General features: G+C 42.3%; 1 protein-coding gene across 1 annotated transcript in view; it reads right to left on the bottom strand.

The window, feature by feature from the left end:
- Positions 1-7,822: 7,822 nt before the first annotated feature.
- LOC139367738 (opsin 7, group member b) overlaps positions 7,823-17,748 on the bottom strand; it is a 172,166-nt gene continuing 162,240 nt past the window's right edge. The window contains exons 2-7 of the mRNA XM_071106057.1: positions 16,582-16,687; positions 15,982-16,144; positions 13,843-13,970; positions 9,596-9,601; positions 9,121-9,455; positions 7,823-8,332 (exon numbers count right to left, since the gene is read on the bottom strand). Of these exons, the coding sequence (XP_070962158.1) occupies positions 7,823-8,332; positions 9,121-9,455; positions 9,596-9,601; positions 13,843-13,970; positions 15,982-16,144; positions 16,582-16,687 (1,248 nt within the window). The remainder of the gene's footprint in view (positions 8,333-9,120; positions 9,456-9,595; positions 9,602-13,842; positions 13,971-15,981; positions 16,145-16,581; positions 16,688-17,748) is intronic.

Here is a 17,748-nt window from a genome sequence, read left to right as displayed (position 1 = left end):
CATAGACTACAAGCCACTGATATAGACCTTTGGAACATCTACTTTTTAAAAATGTAGACTTATTTATTTCAGTCAGGTTTAAAGAAACAACATGCTATTATTAAAATGTAGCCTATTTCAGAAGAACAGAGTAGCATATTCTGAGCCATATGGCTGTGGGGTACACTAATTCATTTAGCAGACAAGATTTGCTTATAATTCCAGTGTCATTAATTTCTTTATTTTATAGTAAGAAGAATACAATTGAACATAGCTATATAAAATACAAAGGATATTTTTCCCAAACTATTTTTGAGGGAGCGGCTATTCTTTCATTTGTGATACAAACCTTAGGCTATATGTTTTGATTTGTAATACATTCTAAGGCTGCTTGATGTGACTTTATATAGTGATGATTTGAAAAAAGTAACATGAAAAGCAAAAACTCTGCTCTGTTTCTTGAGCAGGCTGCATGCACACTTCTTCAGTCTCTCATTCTCAATTTGACAAGTAACATTCTCACCCATCAGACTATTCTCAATTTTATCTGGTCATTACATATAGCCTACTAATATATGTGTAGAATTAAAACATTTTGGGAAGGTATCAACAAGGGATGAATTAAATAAATACCAAAATATTGTTTTTGGGTGGAGTTTTCTTTAAGAATTTAGCAATAAATATAGCAACACGAGAAAGCTAGGATCCTCTTTTAAATAGTGACCAGTCAAAACTCTGTTTTATAAAACTCTGGCTTATAAGAACATATTTCATTAGGCTGTGTAGGTTATGGACTCTCCAACCCTGCTCCAGGAGTCCTAGGCCTGTAGAATCTTAATTTCAGACAGTTTGCTACAGCAGGAAAATAATCCTGCAGTAATAGGGAATGTCATTTATTATGTGGATTATAATTAATGGACATTTTTTTGTAGGGGTTGATACATTTTTCGTTATTGCAAATCAAATCTGACATTTAAAAATGTAAATTACAAACTTTAGAAGCCTTTTTAAACTTTGAATAAACTACAATTTTGCAGGACAATTCTCAGCCCCAAAAGAGTAATTACGATCCTACATCTGTATAGGCTACGTTATTTGCCCACTTCAGTTGTGATAATCAACCTATCAAAACATATAGGCCTATGGGCTAGGCTAAATGATGCATGCAACTATGATTTGAAAAAGTTGCAGAAAAATGCATTCTCACCGATCATAATATTTTTGATTCAATGTAGTCTTTACATATACTAAATAATATGTGTATGCAATTAGATTTGATTTAGATTGGACAATTATTATGCACTTGTAGGAACAGGGGCAGGGGGAAATATACTGTAGGCCTATACACTGGAATAGGGAATGGAGGATACTTCTCCCACAATTCATTGTCATGCCAGCCAGGTAGGCTACTCGGGTTGTAAAGCGAAGCAATGTGCATAATATGAGGAAAGTTGAGAAAAAAATATATAGTAGGCCTAGCCTACAGAAAGCTAATGGGATCCTTGACTTTTTAATATAGGCCATCAAAACTCTGTTTTCTCACACAAATGCAAAGGATGATGTAGCCTATAGAAATGTTGCTCATGGGAACACTTATTTCAATCCATGCATCAGCCAGCTATCGAGGAGATGGCTCTCGCTGGCGCAACAGGTTCTCAGGAAGTGTTTGATTTGTTTTCGATTGCATTGATTAGAGGGACAATAGAGAGCTGAGTTAGAAAGTTTGGTAGGCTACTAATGACCATCAGCGGCATCAGAGCGCAGTTTTGGAGAATCCTAGTTACCATGACTCAACAGTCACTGGAATTAGATTTCCGTCATGGCTCGTGATTGCCAATGTGGTGAGAAAACAGTCAGCCCTAGGTCAGGTACACCAGGAACACGAGGATACAGAAACCTGCAGAGCCAGCAGAAACAGGCTGCAGCAGCTGTTCTAGCCACCCACCAAGCAGAGCAGGTATCTTAGAAACTTCATCTGTTCCAGATTCCGGAATTGTCTTACTACCTGAGGGTTATGGTTAGGACTGGTGGTAGAAATAGCTGTTGTGGATGCTGCATATTTCTCTCTCTCTCTCAATTCAATTCAATGGGCTTTATTGGCATTGGAAACATGTGTTAACATTGCCAAAGCAAGTGAGGTAGATTATATACAAAAGTGAAATAAACAATAAAGAATATCAGTAAACAATACACAGAAGTTCCAAAAGAATAAAGACATTACAATGTCATGACATTGGGTCATGGGCACAGATCCACAAAGCAGAGACCCACCATCCCAGACAAAACACACTTAACGCCCCGTCTCCCCACCCTCAATTAAGGTCACCTTCCCCCTTCCATCAAGAGTTCTCTCTCTTCTTTCCCTCAGTTTGTCATCTGTTTGTCTCCCATCCTCCTCTGTTGTTATTCTCCCTCTATCAAACAGAGAGCCAGTTGTGTTCATTCCACAGGTCACATTTCTAAGTGAGTGTTAAAAAAGGTATTAAGTTTAGGAAAGGTTTTGCGGTACACCTGAGAGTTCCTCAAAACCACTGGTGTAGATAAGACTCTCTCTCGGTCTCTCGGTCTCTCTCTCTCTCTCTCTCTCTCTCTCTCTCTCTCTCTGGCTCATGAAGATGAGGAACGCGGAACACTGTGATTAAACCCAATTAGACTTAATATTTATGCTAGCTTGCAGCAAGGGCCAGGCATGTAGACTGGACTCCCTATGGACCGTGTGTGTGTGTGTGTGTGCATGCCCGCTCAATATGCTGTCTCATTAGCATTAACAACCTTAAACTACTCACATCTCTTAGGACAACCAAAACATGGTAATATTTTTTAACAAATAGCACTTTATTTTTTTTGCTTTCTTGTAAACATGTTTTCACAGTGCATCTGAGACCTCACTGACAATGATAATAATAATCATCTCAATAAATATATTGATAGCAGAAATCTTTTAAAACCATATATTTTATATAAACATGTGTACATCACATCACATCCAGCCTCGTTCTGTGTCTTTGGAAGTGGTGGAGAAGGTCAGCAACCTCTTCCTGTGTGTGTGTGTGTGTGTGTGTGTGTGTGTGTGCGCGCATGCGCATTCACTCAGACAGTGTCATTTGGGGACATACTATCTGGTCTGCACAGCATGAGCACAGAGGAATATAATTCCAACTAAAGTCCTACTGCTATCCTGCTGCAGAGGAGATATCCAAACCCCATCTGTATTCATCCATTTAGCTTTAGTTAAGCAGCCTTGATTGACAGTATTCAATGGAGACTTCTGTACATAATGTAGAATTTAGCTCACCGTTCAGGCCAGGCAAAAGCCAGAGGATATGTGAATGTTGGTACTATAACGTTACAACATTATGGTTCTCTGATGATTCATGACCCTGCTGGGATGACGCTGCTGGGGTGAATGAGGTTAGACGAGCTATGGTAACAGAACAGATACGTTTTCATCTCCTTGAGACTGATGTGGATAGCCATAAGTTAGGGTCAAAGCCTAAAATAATACAATGTACATACATCATCTTTAGGTCACTTCATGTAAAGTCGGAAGAAAGATTACAACCTAATAAATAAACGGGTCCATGCGAGACGCTTCACTGTAGAGGACATTGATATCAGCGATGATGTGGAGCTCAGGACAGAATCACAACGTTAAATATGGAGCAAATTTGATGCTGGAGAGCTAGCGATGTTGGCTAGAATGTTCTTTGCTCTAGCAAAAATTAAATTTTATATGATCACAATTAGACTGCAATTGAATGGAACTTTTAAAAAATGAGCACCTGAGGCGGTCCAAGTTATTTTCATGTGGTCCCCCTGCAAATGACCACTCAAGGTCAATAATGGGAAGCCTTTTTCACGAGGAGACAACGGGCCATTAATGACCCAAATGAATCCAAACTGTCCAGAAAGAGACAGACAGCCAGGAAGACAGGAAGAGAAGACAGGAAGAGGTTTTGCATTGGCACTGCATAAAGAGTCAACGTTAAAACACACTGTTTGTGTGCTCTGTTTTGTTTGTTATTTGAGATATTTACCATTCAACCCCATTTCCAAGGACACAATTTGGGGGTCACCCATTCCCCCAAGTATGCATGTAGGCTGGTATCTACAACTATATATAACTTCTGTACATAGACATTTGTACACCTGTACATGCAAACCAAACCCGTTTGAAAGCCCTGACATCTGGTACATATGTGCTGTTTGGATGATGGCCTGACGGTGATGATTACTCCTTATGAACCATGCAGTAATATGATCACTGATCAATATCATTACATCTAAAAAAATATATCACAAATGCACAGTTATGGCAGCGAGTTCCGCCCCCGAGTTCCGCCCCACTGTCAAAGGACAAACATATCTTATCCACCATAGTATTAGAAGGAAAGGAAAGATCCCAAATGACACCCTACGTCTGTACTATTCAGGGAACAGGGTGCCGTTCAGGAAATAGCTGTGGCGATTTGGTTGAACCAACTTCCACTTTCGCACCAAACATTCTATACTCATCAATAGAACGCGATTGTAACCTACGGTGCCAATATGGCGGCCGTTGACAATCTAGTGTTCAATCTGAGTTTGCTAAACCCTGTAAATTGATGGCTCTGATTAGAAGTTGTGATGGGAGATTACTAAGAAGTACCCTGTTAACTCCTCACATGAGCCTGGCTCAGCATGGTGATCTCAATCATTGTATGTTACATCTTCTCTTGTATTTTCTTTAGTGCGGCTAAAATATACTTCTATACTCTATTTTAAAGTCATAACAGGGTCGTAAAGACATTACAACATAATAATAGCGCTGTTTCAATAATATTGACACTTTCATTAAATAAAGGAGCATTGGATGGAGAGAGAGAGAGCTGGAGGGGGGTGGATGGAGAGAGAGAGAGCTGGAGGGGGGTGGATGGAGAAACGGAGAGGATATCTTTCTCTGGAGGTCAGGGCTCAGGGCGGAGATACATGCTATAAAGTCAGAGATTGGCCAAGTTACCCACAGAGCAGATTACAATTTATAGCAGTGAGTTATTGCTCCATTATTCAATAATAACAAAGACACTGTCTTTTAGTTCTGAAGGTGCTGAACCACAAGACTGTTTACGGGTGTTTGTGCTGACACTGTGGTATTTTGTGAACAATAGATATAAACTATTATTGTTGTAACATGAAAGAGTTCATGTATCAGAGATAGTCAGGCTGGAGACACGATCTTTAGAGGACCAGATTACTGGTTAACACAGCGGCACCGTGTTTAGAAGAGTTTGATGACCCAGTGTCCTAGAGGAGTGAATAGAAAGTTCTAGTCAGACTGTGCTCTGTGCTCTGTCTTCAGGTCTTAAAGCATACCTTTTGTCTCTCGAGAAGTCCCTTTATGAAATAGCAACTCTATGTTTTTCACGCTAAGGAGGAGAGGAACAAGAGGAGATAGGTCTTCAGTGGATTGAAGAAAAGCTTGTTCATGTCATATTTTACTACAACACCTACCCGAGACTGCTGAACAACTAATCAAATAGCTACCTGCACTACTTGCATTGACCCTCCCCCTTTTTTTACGCAGCTGCTACTCATGGTTTAATATCTATTATCTATGCATAGCCACTTTACCCCTACCTACATGTACATATTACCTGTTACCTCGACTAACCTGTACCCTCCACATTGACTCTGTACCAGTACCCCCTGTATATAGCCTCGTTATTGTTATTTTATTGTTGCTCTTTTATTTTTTACTTTAGTTTATTTAGTAAATATTATTCTTAACTTAGTTTTCTTAAAGCTGCATTGTTGGTTAAGGGCTTGTAAGTAAGCATTTCACAGTAAGGTCGTATTCGTAAGTATTCGGCGAATGTGACAAATAACATTTGATTTGATTTTGTGACTCACTCAATGTAGAGAAAAATGTTAGGACTTTCCTCAGTGAGTTACTGCACTAACATATGCCCACATAGACTTGCAAACTGAAGCAGACATACAGTAGCTATTCTCACACACAGAAACGCGCATATGCAAATTGCATCAATCAACAACAGGTACATAAGCACACACACACATTCATGTAAATGAGAACACACAAATGCCAAAACTATGTCAACAATAACACTCTCAACACTCACTGTTTTGGTTCATGTCCTGGGGCTTTAGCTGTTCCATGAGCCCAGATTTGAGCTCCCTCTCTGGACCCAGTGAGAACTCTATAATGGCTCTATATTGATTGTACGGTGATGGCAGGCCAATTTGTTTAACCAAGCAGAACCAGCTCAGCTCTGCAGTTCAGCACCTCCACTGCACCCTTCTCCAATTTGTTTACAATAACCATCTATCTACACTCCTGGGGAAACACTGGAAGGAGAAAGTAGATATCAACACAACTCACTGTAGCTCAATATTTATTAGTTTGTTTTCTGAAGCTAAATTGCAAAACGGGATCTTTTAATTTGATTTTTATAGATTTTGTATTAGTCTTGTAGCTAATGTTGCATTGGTTTCATGTCTGGGGTAAAAACAGAGAGAATGTCTGAGATTTGAGAGCACATTTCAGTTGGACTTTATTAAGACTGTGTGCAGAATTGGGAATGTCCCACTCACTTCCTGGATTGACTGAGTTAAAATTGATCCCAACCACGGTGCGTAATTGTTGATTTTTCATGGTAGCTCATTTGGCACAGTCCTAACTGTTCACTGAATAATTCTGGACATGGCTGCTTGGCCAAGTCTGACTCTGACTCACACCACTGTAATGTCATCAACGCAGCAACTAAGGGGTTCATTTTCTCATGTTCTGCCTTCAGCTAAGTGACGTCTTAATTCGGTTCACACACTCCAAGCCCCCACGTAGACAACTCTCTCAGTTATGTGGGTTTTAATATCCTCATCCACATCTCTCTCTCTACTTTGGTAGGCCCTGTGGGACATATGTAGAATCTGATACTCAATCTGGTAGTATTTCCCTAAACAACAGTGTCGTTCTCATTATGGACCCTCTTGTTGGTCCTGTGTCTGATATCTCTAACTACTGCATCAAGACTGTGGGTTCATGACTTTCAGGTCCTTTTGAATCAAACCAGCTGCAACCCGAGAGATCAGGGGCTTGTTGGCAAAGTCTGTTTTTCAGTCTGTCTTGGCTGTTTGTTGGTTGAGTTCCTGGTTGTTATTGGCTGCTCAGTCTGTGGTGGTATTTTGGTTGAGTTTTTGGTATGTTGCTGACTCTTCAGTTTGTGGTCGTATGTTGGTTGTCAGGGTTGTATTCATTACGTCTTACAAAGTTAAGAACCAAATGGAAGCAAACAGAGCAAACGGAATGAAACAGGGAGGGACCTAGCTGAGTTTGTCCGATAAAAATTCTCATTTTCGTTGCAAAACGTTTTCTTTTTGGAATAAACCGTTTCTGTTGCTAAACATTTCGCAACAGAAGAAACATTTTCCAACAGCATCTGCATAATGAATACACCCCTGGTTTAGTTCAGTTTGTGGCTGAGTGAGTATTGTGGCAGTAACAGTTTCCGAGGTGATTGGTTTGGCCACTCCTCTGAGTGAGAGGAGTTAGGATGGCCTTGTTGTGATTGTTAGTGCAAGTTCACACCTGCCCTTCCTCAACAATAACTTATTTCCTGTTTAAAAATAATTTTCTCTCTGATCTTCCCCTCTCCATGTTTTTTATTTTGTATGTGAAAACAATTTACTGTTTGTCTTTTCTCATCTCTCTCTCTCCTCCTCCCGGTCACTGCCTTCCTCTCCCACATTTCCCTCCCTCTAACTTTCTCCCTTCTCCCTCTCCCCCTTTCTCTCCCCAAATCCTCCCTTCCCTCTCTCTTTTGCTTACTCTCTCTCCTTTGTCTTTTCAGAGGAAGTCACTCTGCATCTCATTGGACAGCTGACTAACAGCCACTTCGCTATGTGTGGACCCCTGCAGTATCCTTGCAGTCCTCTGAGGGGTAGTCTCTTGGCCGTATCCGCCAGAACCAGTGTCTCTCTCTGGGCATGGGCAGTGCCTGCATGCCCCCCTATGGTTCTCCGTCAATCCATTGGACCGCCGCGTTGAGTTACACTCCTCCTTCCCATGCTGCTGGGACTGTGTACAGGACACCTTCTGAGCCGAGCCGTGCGAGCACAAACACGCACATAGGGTCCGTCGGCATGTCAGCCAGTCCCGGCAGAGGGACCTGCGGAAGTTGGGTTTGAAGACTAGGTAGACGATAGGATTGTAGAGGGTGGAGGACTTGGCAAAGATGGCAGCCACAGCGAAAGCAAAGGGAGGGACCTCTGCTGAGTTAACGAACGCCGCCCACATGGAGACGAAGGCGTATGGGCTCCAGGCGATCACGACACCGATACACACCGCCACCGAGAGCTAGAAGGGAGAGACGGGAAAACACAGAGGGAGGAATTGACATACAGGTGTGCACATACGATAGTTTATAAAAGCTTCCCCCCACCAATCCATGTGACAATACTTTAAACTAATACTTAGAACAAAAACAAAGTCAAAGAGGACAACTTCTCCCCTATCATAATGATGAGGCTGTTTATTGACCACCGAACGATACATTGACCTTCTAATCAATTAAAACTCCTACTTTCAAACCTAATGTCCCAACCAAACTTGAATTCATGAAGGAGTGAAATAAAGAATACTGTATACAGCTCCCCCAAGTTGATGATTGGGGTGCTCTCAAAAGCATTTTGATCTAATAACGAATCACAACTCCCGCTTGAAACCCTTTAAAACCTATACATAAGCAGCATTTAAGTTAGGAAAATGTGCTGCTACGGTTTCCAAGGTGTGTATTGTAGTGTGTGTGTGTTTGCACAACTACTATTTAAGTGCGTGTGTGACAGTGTGTACCTTGACAGTGAGAGTGTCTGAGTGTCTGAGTGTGTGTGTGCGTGTATTTTCTTATAGAATGGTTATGTGGAGTAAAGATTGTTAACCTACAGTATGATTGACATTTGTTTCTAAAAGTATAATTGAGAAATAATCAGTCAAAGTTGGCATATTTATAACATGTTGGCCTTACCTGGGCGTACCTTGACGCTAAGTGTGTGTGTGAGAGTGCATACCTGACTGATGAGTGTGTGTGTCTGTGAGAGGGAGCGTGTGTATCCTGACCTTGAGAGTGTGTGTGTTACAGTGCGTACCTTGACGATGAGTGTATGTGTGTTGGGGATCTTGTTCTGTGGGGATATGTGCTGCTGCACCGCCTGGCGTGACCCCTTGACAGTCAGCAGGATGAAGATATAGGAGAGAAAGATGATGATGCAGGGGACGATGTAGCAGAAGAGGAAGAGGCACAGGATGTAGCTCATGGCAACTCTGCTTTGGCCGGGGGCGTACCAGTCGATACAGCAGGCTGTACCGTAGGGTTCAGAACCATACCGGCCCCAGCCAGTCAGAGGCCCGATGGCAAAGATAAGAGCATAGCACCACACCGCTGCTATTAGGAGATAGGCATGGCAGGATGAGAACTTGTTACCTGTGGGGGGAATGGGGGGATGGGGGAGAAGGAGAGAAGAAGGGGAGACAGGGAGGGGGTTATTAACCAATGGGATGAGAGATGGGAGGCAGAGGAGGAGGTGCGGAGAGAACATGTAATATCATAAGTGGCATTGTTACCTGATGCTGTAATGGAAGTAGGGGAGGAGGTGGGGAAGAGGTGGAAGGGAGAGAGGAGGTGGGGAAGAGGAGGAAGGGAGAGAGGAGGTGGGGAAGAGGAGGAAGGGAGAGAGGGAGGTGGGGAAGAGGAGGAAGGGAGAGAGGGAGGTGGGGAAGAGGAGGAAGGGAGAGAGGAGGTGGGGAATATGAGGAAGGGAGAGAGGGAGGTGGGGAAGAGGAGGAAGGGAGAGAGGAGGTGGGGAAGAGGAGGAAAGGAGAGAAGGAGGTAGGAAAGAGGCAGAAAGAGAAAGACAACGTTACCTGATTTGGCACATTAGTTTGTGGAGAAATGAGGCAAATTAGATACAGGGAAGAGGAGAGAAAGCAACATTGATATCATTGTTAATTACATCTCAGTTTGTACGTGTGTATTTTCTCTGAAATACCTCATATAATCTAAATGGCCAAAAGCAAATGGCAGTTTTAGGATCAAAGCAGAATTGTGAACGACTGACAAAAACAGAAACACAAAAGATTATTCACTGGAAGTTAGTAAGCATTCACATCTCATCAGTCTGAAAATTATTTTATTTTAGTTGGCTTTACAGGATCTTAGCCGTCTTAGCCTCTTAGATAATCCTAGCAGGCAAATTTACATACAGAAATGACACATTCACGTGTTCTCTCATTCCTCCACACGCATATCTCTTGACATGACCTCAAGCATGTTCAGAAACAGAGGGTAGGCGCATGTTTCCGTAGAGACACAAACATATGCATTTATATATTTACAGGAAGCCAAATATAAATATACTCTCCGTCGTGTGGAGAGATTAGCACCACACGACGGTTTAGCTGGAGGGCCAAAGTGCGTGTGTATTGGTGCGTGCCTGTTTGTGTACTTGAATACACTATTATCAATCCTCTCTTCCCAATCTTCACTCTCCGGGGTTATAGAATATATCTACATTTTAAGAAACCAATATCACCTTCCGTGTGGCCTGGGATCAGAAGAACACACTCAACCCAGGAGCTAAGCTTCACCAGAAATATACAGTATACTGATTATTTCTGCTTTCTTACACATCTCTTACATGTCATAAACCACAAATAGGGCTGCACATTTCAAACACATGATGAGAAGAATTTCAAACTGTTGGTGAATAAGCCTAGTGCATGAGTAGACTAGGAAGCCTAGTGCGTGAGTAGACTAGGAAGCCTAGTGCATGAGTAGACTAGGAAGCCTAGTGCATGAGTAGACTAGGAAGCCTAGTGCATGAGTAGACTAGGAAGCCTAGTGCATGAGTAGACTAGGAAGCCTAGTGCATGAGTAGACTAGGAAGCCTAGTGCATGAGTAGACTAGGAAGCCTAGTGCATGAGTAGACTAGGAAGCCTAGTGCATGAGTAGACTAGGAAGCCTAGTGCATGAGTAGACTAGGAAGCCCATTTAATGGTTCTGCACATTTGTCACCTGCGGCAGATGGATAATTAATTACTGAAGCATGTTCACCGGTGTGTACATGAATCAGAAAGCTGAAATGGAAAATGCGTCCTCTGTGTGTGTAAGGAGCTAGACGGCGTATGGCGAACAGGGAATACAAGGAGCCTGTGGCTATCACTGGATTGGAATGTTGAATCAGATTTAGCAGTTCAATATGTCAACCTCCTGCAGTTAGCAGAGGATGTGCAGAGTGAGCTGATCTTAGATTGATTATTACTCCTCTGTCCTAATTGTTCAGCTGCCTGATCAGTACTGGAGTCCTGGCTGTGTGTATACAGTATGTTTAAAACATGCACTGTGGTGTCTGTTGGCTATCTATACTACAAGGTTCATGGGCATTTCAAACCTGGAACCTTCTGTATCACCCAACCAGGGGCCATTTATTGGAATAAATATCCCTATTTTAATCTGAAAGTAAGAATACTTGAATAAAGCATTAATATCATCCTTGAATATTCAATGCTACCTCACCGTCATCCCTAGAGCGGGACAAGTTGGATGGTGGGATGCCAGTCCTAGCCTGCTTCCATTTCTAATGACACCTGCTCTGCAGTGTTGTAGTCTTTTTTGCTGATGGTATAGTCTGTGTGGAGCTCTGCGTAATTATCTGACACCGGTGTGTCATCAGTTCATGACTCTGATCCTCCTTCCATTGTTGCTCCTCTGGAAACCTTCTAATCCTCTGTGACTTTAACTGCTACTGTACTCACAACTTAACACTGATCTCTGCTCATTTTGGTTCCCCACTTTTCTCTGTCCTTATTGTGTGTGCTATATTTGTACCAGTTTCTTTTGGGCTGACTCTTTTAAACACATCATTATTTGTGCTCATCTGCATTTCAAACAGTGTTATTGGTGCAGCCAGCAGTCTCCAGAGCCTCAAGGTGGACTTCAACTTTCTGAAGAGTGCACACACACACACACACACACACACACACACACACACACACACACACACACACACACACACACACACACACACACACACACACACTGAAGAGTTTGTGTAACTCTTTAAAATGCTGTTCTGACTTCCATTACTACCTATACTTATTAGTTCCACTCACTCAGTTCACAAGAGCATGACATCTAAACCGTGAGACATCCCCTAACTCTTTAACCAAGTGTCAGGGACTCCAGATACAGTGCCTTTGGAAAGTATTCAGACCCCTTGACTTTTCGCATATTTTGTTACATTACAGCCTTATTCTAAAGTGGATTAATTAAATAAATAAAAAATCCTCAGCAATCTACACAGAATACCCCATAATGACAAAGGGATAACAGGTTTTTAGAAACGTTTTCAATTGTATTAAACTTAAAAAAACATAAATACCTTATTTATATAAGTATTCAGACCCTTTGCTATGAGAATTGAAATTGAGCTCAGATGCCTCCTGTTTCCATTGATCACCCTTGAGATGTTTCTGCAACTTGATTGGCGTCCACCTTTAGTAAATTCAATTGACTGGACACGATTTGGAAAGGAACACAGTTGACAGTGCAGGTCAGAGCAAAAACCTGTTCTCCCCCTCGGTTTGTATGTGTGCTCACATGTTTGTAATTGCCTAAGCAGATCTTTAGAAGCTTGAGTGGCACAAATTAATCCTACTCATTAGTGGATGTACTCTTGAGACTAATTTATCCAATAACACACAGACACACACATGCGCGCGTGCGCACACATACAAAACGATGAGGGAGAAAAGCTAATGATAACTTTTTTTTAATGGACTTTAGTAGATTAATTTGTGTATTCACACTCACACTACTTTCTCTCAAAGCTTAAAAGAGACGACAACGTAACACCCTTCAGTACTATTTTTTGTCCGTTTTGTAGCTCAAATTTAATTTCGCACCATCCATTACATAAGTAATGTGATGTGAGCATGGTGTGTATGGCCTCATTTACACAGGCAGCCCAACTCTGGTATTTGTTTCACTAATTGGTCTTTTGACCAATCAGATCAGCTCTGAAAAAGATCTGATGTGAAAAGATCTGATGTGATTGGTCAAAAGACCAATTAGTGAAAAAAATATCAGAATTGGGCTGTCTGTGTAAACACACCCTATGTGTGCTTTCCAGACATAGCTAGAGCATTGTGTCTGTCTGTCTCTGAGAATTGAACGTTAATCCCTACAGTTGTAATATGGAACGTTAATCACTAGTGATTAGCCAGACCTTATTATCCTAACACCCCTCTGTAATGTACGGTCAAATACATTCTAATTAGCTGCTAAGGCAAGTGGATGCTCGGTGACTTAATGGCTTCATCCAGTAAATAGGTTTCTCACTGTCCCAAAGTGACATGTCTTAGGAGTGTCCTTGAATCATAATTCCCCCTCTCCACTTTAACTCTGTTAATTACTTCCTACTTCGGAGAGGAGTTGATCTTTTGCACAATAGCAAATAGTTGAGGGAACTCTAACCTTTTACTTATGACTCTTAACCTCTTGGTTGCCCTCCACTCTCCCAGTCTATCCAGCTTCGGAGATGCTGGCAATGTGGCCTAACCCCTCACTACCTACAAAGCTTCCACAACTGTTCCTGAGGCTTGGATGTCTGGGAGGAAAGTACAAATCTGAAAGACAGTGTACAGGTTAGCGATAATACATTTTCAGAGTCTATTTTTCAGTCCCAACTCCAACCATCCCAATACACTGAAAGGTGTGCTAGAGGGGCTGGGGTCAGTCAATTTTAGAGATCAAAGTTATGGTTAGAGATCAAGGATCAGGGTTAGAGGTCAAGGTTTTGCATTCTCTTACCATAGTTGGGACAGCAGACCTTAAGCCAGCACACAGATGACAACACTGTGAGGTTGGTGAGACTGGCTAGTCCAAACAAAACCCCACAGAAGGCATAGCTCATACATGTAACATCACTGAACAGCCACCTGGGAAGAAAGGGAGAAAGGGAGGAGAGAGAGAGAGAGAGAGAGAGAGAGAGAGAGAGACTAGTCATTTATCCGGTAGATATTCAGAGACCATTTCCCTCACTTTTTCAGTGTCTGAGGCCAGAGGCCCCACATGGCTGACAGTACCTGAAGTACAAGAGCGAATGGATATAGATATCTATGACTACTAAAACAGTTGTGTCTCACAGGTGACCTTTTTATTTTACATCTTTATATTCTCTCTCCATCTACAGTGCCTTGCGAAAGTATTCGCCCCCTTGAACTTTGCGACCTTTTGCCACATTTCAGGCTTCAAACATAAAGATATAAAACTGTATTTTTTTGTGAAGAATCAACAACAAGTGGGACACAATCATGAAGTGGAACGACATTTATTGGATATTTCAAACGTTTTTAACAAATCAAAAACTGAAAAATTGGGCGTGCAAAATTATTCAGCCCCCTTACAGCTTAAGTCGCTTGGTGTATGTCTCTATCAGTTTTGCACATTGAGAGACTGACATTTTTTCCCATTCCTCCTTGCAAAACAGCTTGAGCTCAGTGAGGTTGGATGGAGAGCATTTGTGAACAGCAGTTTTCAGTTCTTTCCACAGATTCTCGATTGGATTCAGGTCTGGACTTTGACTTGGCCATTCTAACACCTGGATATGTTTATTTTTGAACCATTCCATTGTAGATTTTGCTTTATGTTTTGGATCATTGTCTTGTTGGAAGACAAATCTCCGTCCCAGTCTCAGGTCTTTTGCAGACTCCATCAGGTTTTCTTCCAGAATGGTCCTGTATTTGGTTCCATCCATCTTCCCATCAATTTTAACCATCTTCCCTGTCCCTGCTGAAGAAAAGCAGGCCCAAACCATGATGCTGCCACTACCATGTTTGACAGTGGGGATGGTGTGTTCAGTGTGATGAGCTGTGTTGCTTTTACGCCAAACATAACGTTTTGCATTGTTGCCAAAAGGTTCAATTTTGGTTTCATCTGACCAGAGCACCTTCTTCCACATGTTTGGTGTGTCTCCCAGGTGGCTTGTGGCAAACTTTAAACAACACTTTTTATGGATATCTTTAAGAAATGGCTTTCTTCTTGCCACTCTTCCATAAAGGCCAGATTTGTGCAATATACGACTGACTGATTGTTGTCCTATGGACAGAGTCTCCCACCTCAGCTGTAGATCTCTGCAGTTCATCCAGAGTGATCATGGGCCTCTTGGCTGCATCTCTGATCAGTCTTCTCCTTGTATGAGCTGAAAGTTTAGAGGGACGGCCAGGTCTTGGTAGATTTGCAGTGGTCTGATAATCCTTCCATTTCAATATTATCGCTTGCACAGTGTTCCTTGGGATGTTTAAAGCTTGGGAAATCTTTTTGTATCCAAATCCGGCTTTAAACTTCTTCACAACAGTATCTCGGACCTGCCTGGTGTGTTCCTTGTTCTTCATGATGCTCTCTGCGCTTTTAACGGACTTCTGAGACTACCACAGTGCAGGTGCATTTATACGGAGACTTGATTACACACAGGTGGATTGTATTTATCATCATTAGACATTTAGGTCAACATTGGATCATTCAGAGATCCTCACTGAACTTCTGGAGAGAGTTTGCTGCACTGAAAGTAAAGGGGCTGAATAATTTTGCACGCCCAATTTTTCAGTTTTTGATTTGTTAAACAAGTTTGAAATATCCAATAAATGTTGTTCCACTTCATGATTGTATCCCACTTGTTGTTGATTCTTCACAAAAAAATACAGTTTTATATCTTTATGTTTGAAGCCTGAAATGTGGCAAAAGGTCGCAAAGTTCAAGGGGGCCGAATACTTTCGCAAGGCACTGTATCTGTCTGTCTACATGTGTGAGGGCATAAAAAAACAGCAGCACACATACACTGAATAACCTCAAGAATGGAAGGAGGGAGATTTGATTTGAAAGGGGAACGGGATGGGAGAAGTAAAGGTTGATGAGCAGAGTAGTGGATGGTAAAGGAGTGTGGACACTCACTTGTGTGCGAAGGCTGATGAGATGGCCATGGGGAAGAGAGAGATGGTCATTCCAAGGTCGCTGACGGAGAGGTTTATAACAAAGAACTCAGTCGGCTTCAGGGAGGACTTCTTCCGGTAGGCCACAAACAGCAATATCCCATTCCCCACCAGTGAGAAAACACCTGAGACACACGATTAGAGTTTTAACAAGACTGAAAAGTAAAATACCAGAGTGCACATTTAATTTAACTACGCAAGTCAGTTAAGAACAAATTCTTATTTTCAAGGACGGCCTAGTGGGTTAAATGCCTGTTCAGGGGTAGAACGACAGCTCGAGGATTCGAACTTGCAACCTTCCGGTTACTAGTCCAACGCTCTAACCACTAGGCTACCCTGCCGCCCCATACTGTAGAGAGCTTCAAGGCATCCAGTAAATCAAGATGAAACACTGCCAATAGTGAACTAAAGCAATGAAATGACAGGCATTGTTTTGCGATCCCTCTTCTAAGACTTTTATCTTTGTTTATCTTTCAAGTTATTTTTCCACAACTGAACTCGGAGCACAAATATGAACCCCAGTGTTGTGAAAGCTGGTAAACACACCAGGAGAAAGACTCACCAAATATGGCATAGATGGTCCCCATGAGGATGTCATGTTCTTTAGAGATGGTAGAAAGGAACGAAGATGTGTCAGCGAACAAAGATGTTTCAGAGGCATTTCCCATCTAGAGAGAGAGAGAGAGATAACTTTATTTGTGGTGTCAGATACATACAAGGGAGAAGAGGATTAATGGGGTTAAATTAGTTATGCTGTGTGACAAAGCCTCTGGTCCTTGTTCAGAAGTTCACTGTACACTGCTATCCAGGGGCCAAAGCCAAGACATATTGCATAACATATCATTACAACCGAACTCGCACAATCGCACGCACCCACCACAGACACATGAGGGACTAATCCCTCAGAGAGGGACTAATTCCAGCCAGATAAGGCTTTAGCTAAGACAACAAGCTACAATAACAGCCACTGACTTTTACTGCCTGCTATTGACTTTGAATGTCACTATATTACTACCACAATCCAATGAGCTATTTACATTGAGAAAGTAGTTAATGAGAAAAAGTAAGCAGTTTACTTCCACAACATGGAAGGCCGCTGGGCCAGACGGATTACCAGGACGTGTACTCCGAATACGCTCTGACCAACTGTCAAGTGTCTTCACTGATATTTTCAACCTCTCCCTGTCTGAGTCTGTAATTCCAACATGTTTCAAGCAGACTACCATAGTCCCTGTGCCCAAGAACACTAAGGTAACCTGCCTAAATGACTACTGACTCGTAGCACTCACGTCTGTAGTCATGAAATGCTTTGAAAGGCTGGTCATGGCTCACATCAGCACCATTATCCAAGAAACCCTAGACCCACTCCAATTTGCATACCGCACCTTCAGATCCACAGATGATGCAATCTCTATTGCACTTCACACTGCCCTTTCCCACTTGGACAAAAGGAACACCTATGTGAGAATGCTATTCACTGACTACAGCTCAGTGTTCAACATCATAGTGCCCTCAAAGCTCATCACTAAGCGAAGGACCCTGGGACTAAACACCTCCCTCTGCAACTGGATCCTGGACTTCCTGACGGGCCGCCCCCCAGGTGATAAGGGCAGGTAACAACACATCTACCACGCTGATCCTCAACACAGGGGCCCCTCACGGGTGTGTACTCAGTCCCCTCCTGTACTCCCTGTTCACTCATGACTGCACGGCCGGGGCACGACTCCAA

Source organism: Oncorhynchus clarkii, chromosome 16 (genome assembly GCF_045791955.1).
Source record: "Oncorhynchus clarkii lewisi isolate Uvic-CL-2024 chromosome 16, UVic_Ocla_1.0, whole genome shotgun sequence".
In the NCBI taxonomy this organism is placed as follows: domain Eukaryota; kingdom Metazoa; phylum Chordata; class Actinopteri; order Salmoniformes; family Salmonidae; genus Oncorhynchus; species Oncorhynchus clarkii.
This window is presented reverse-complemented; position numbering and strand designations above follow the sequence as displayed.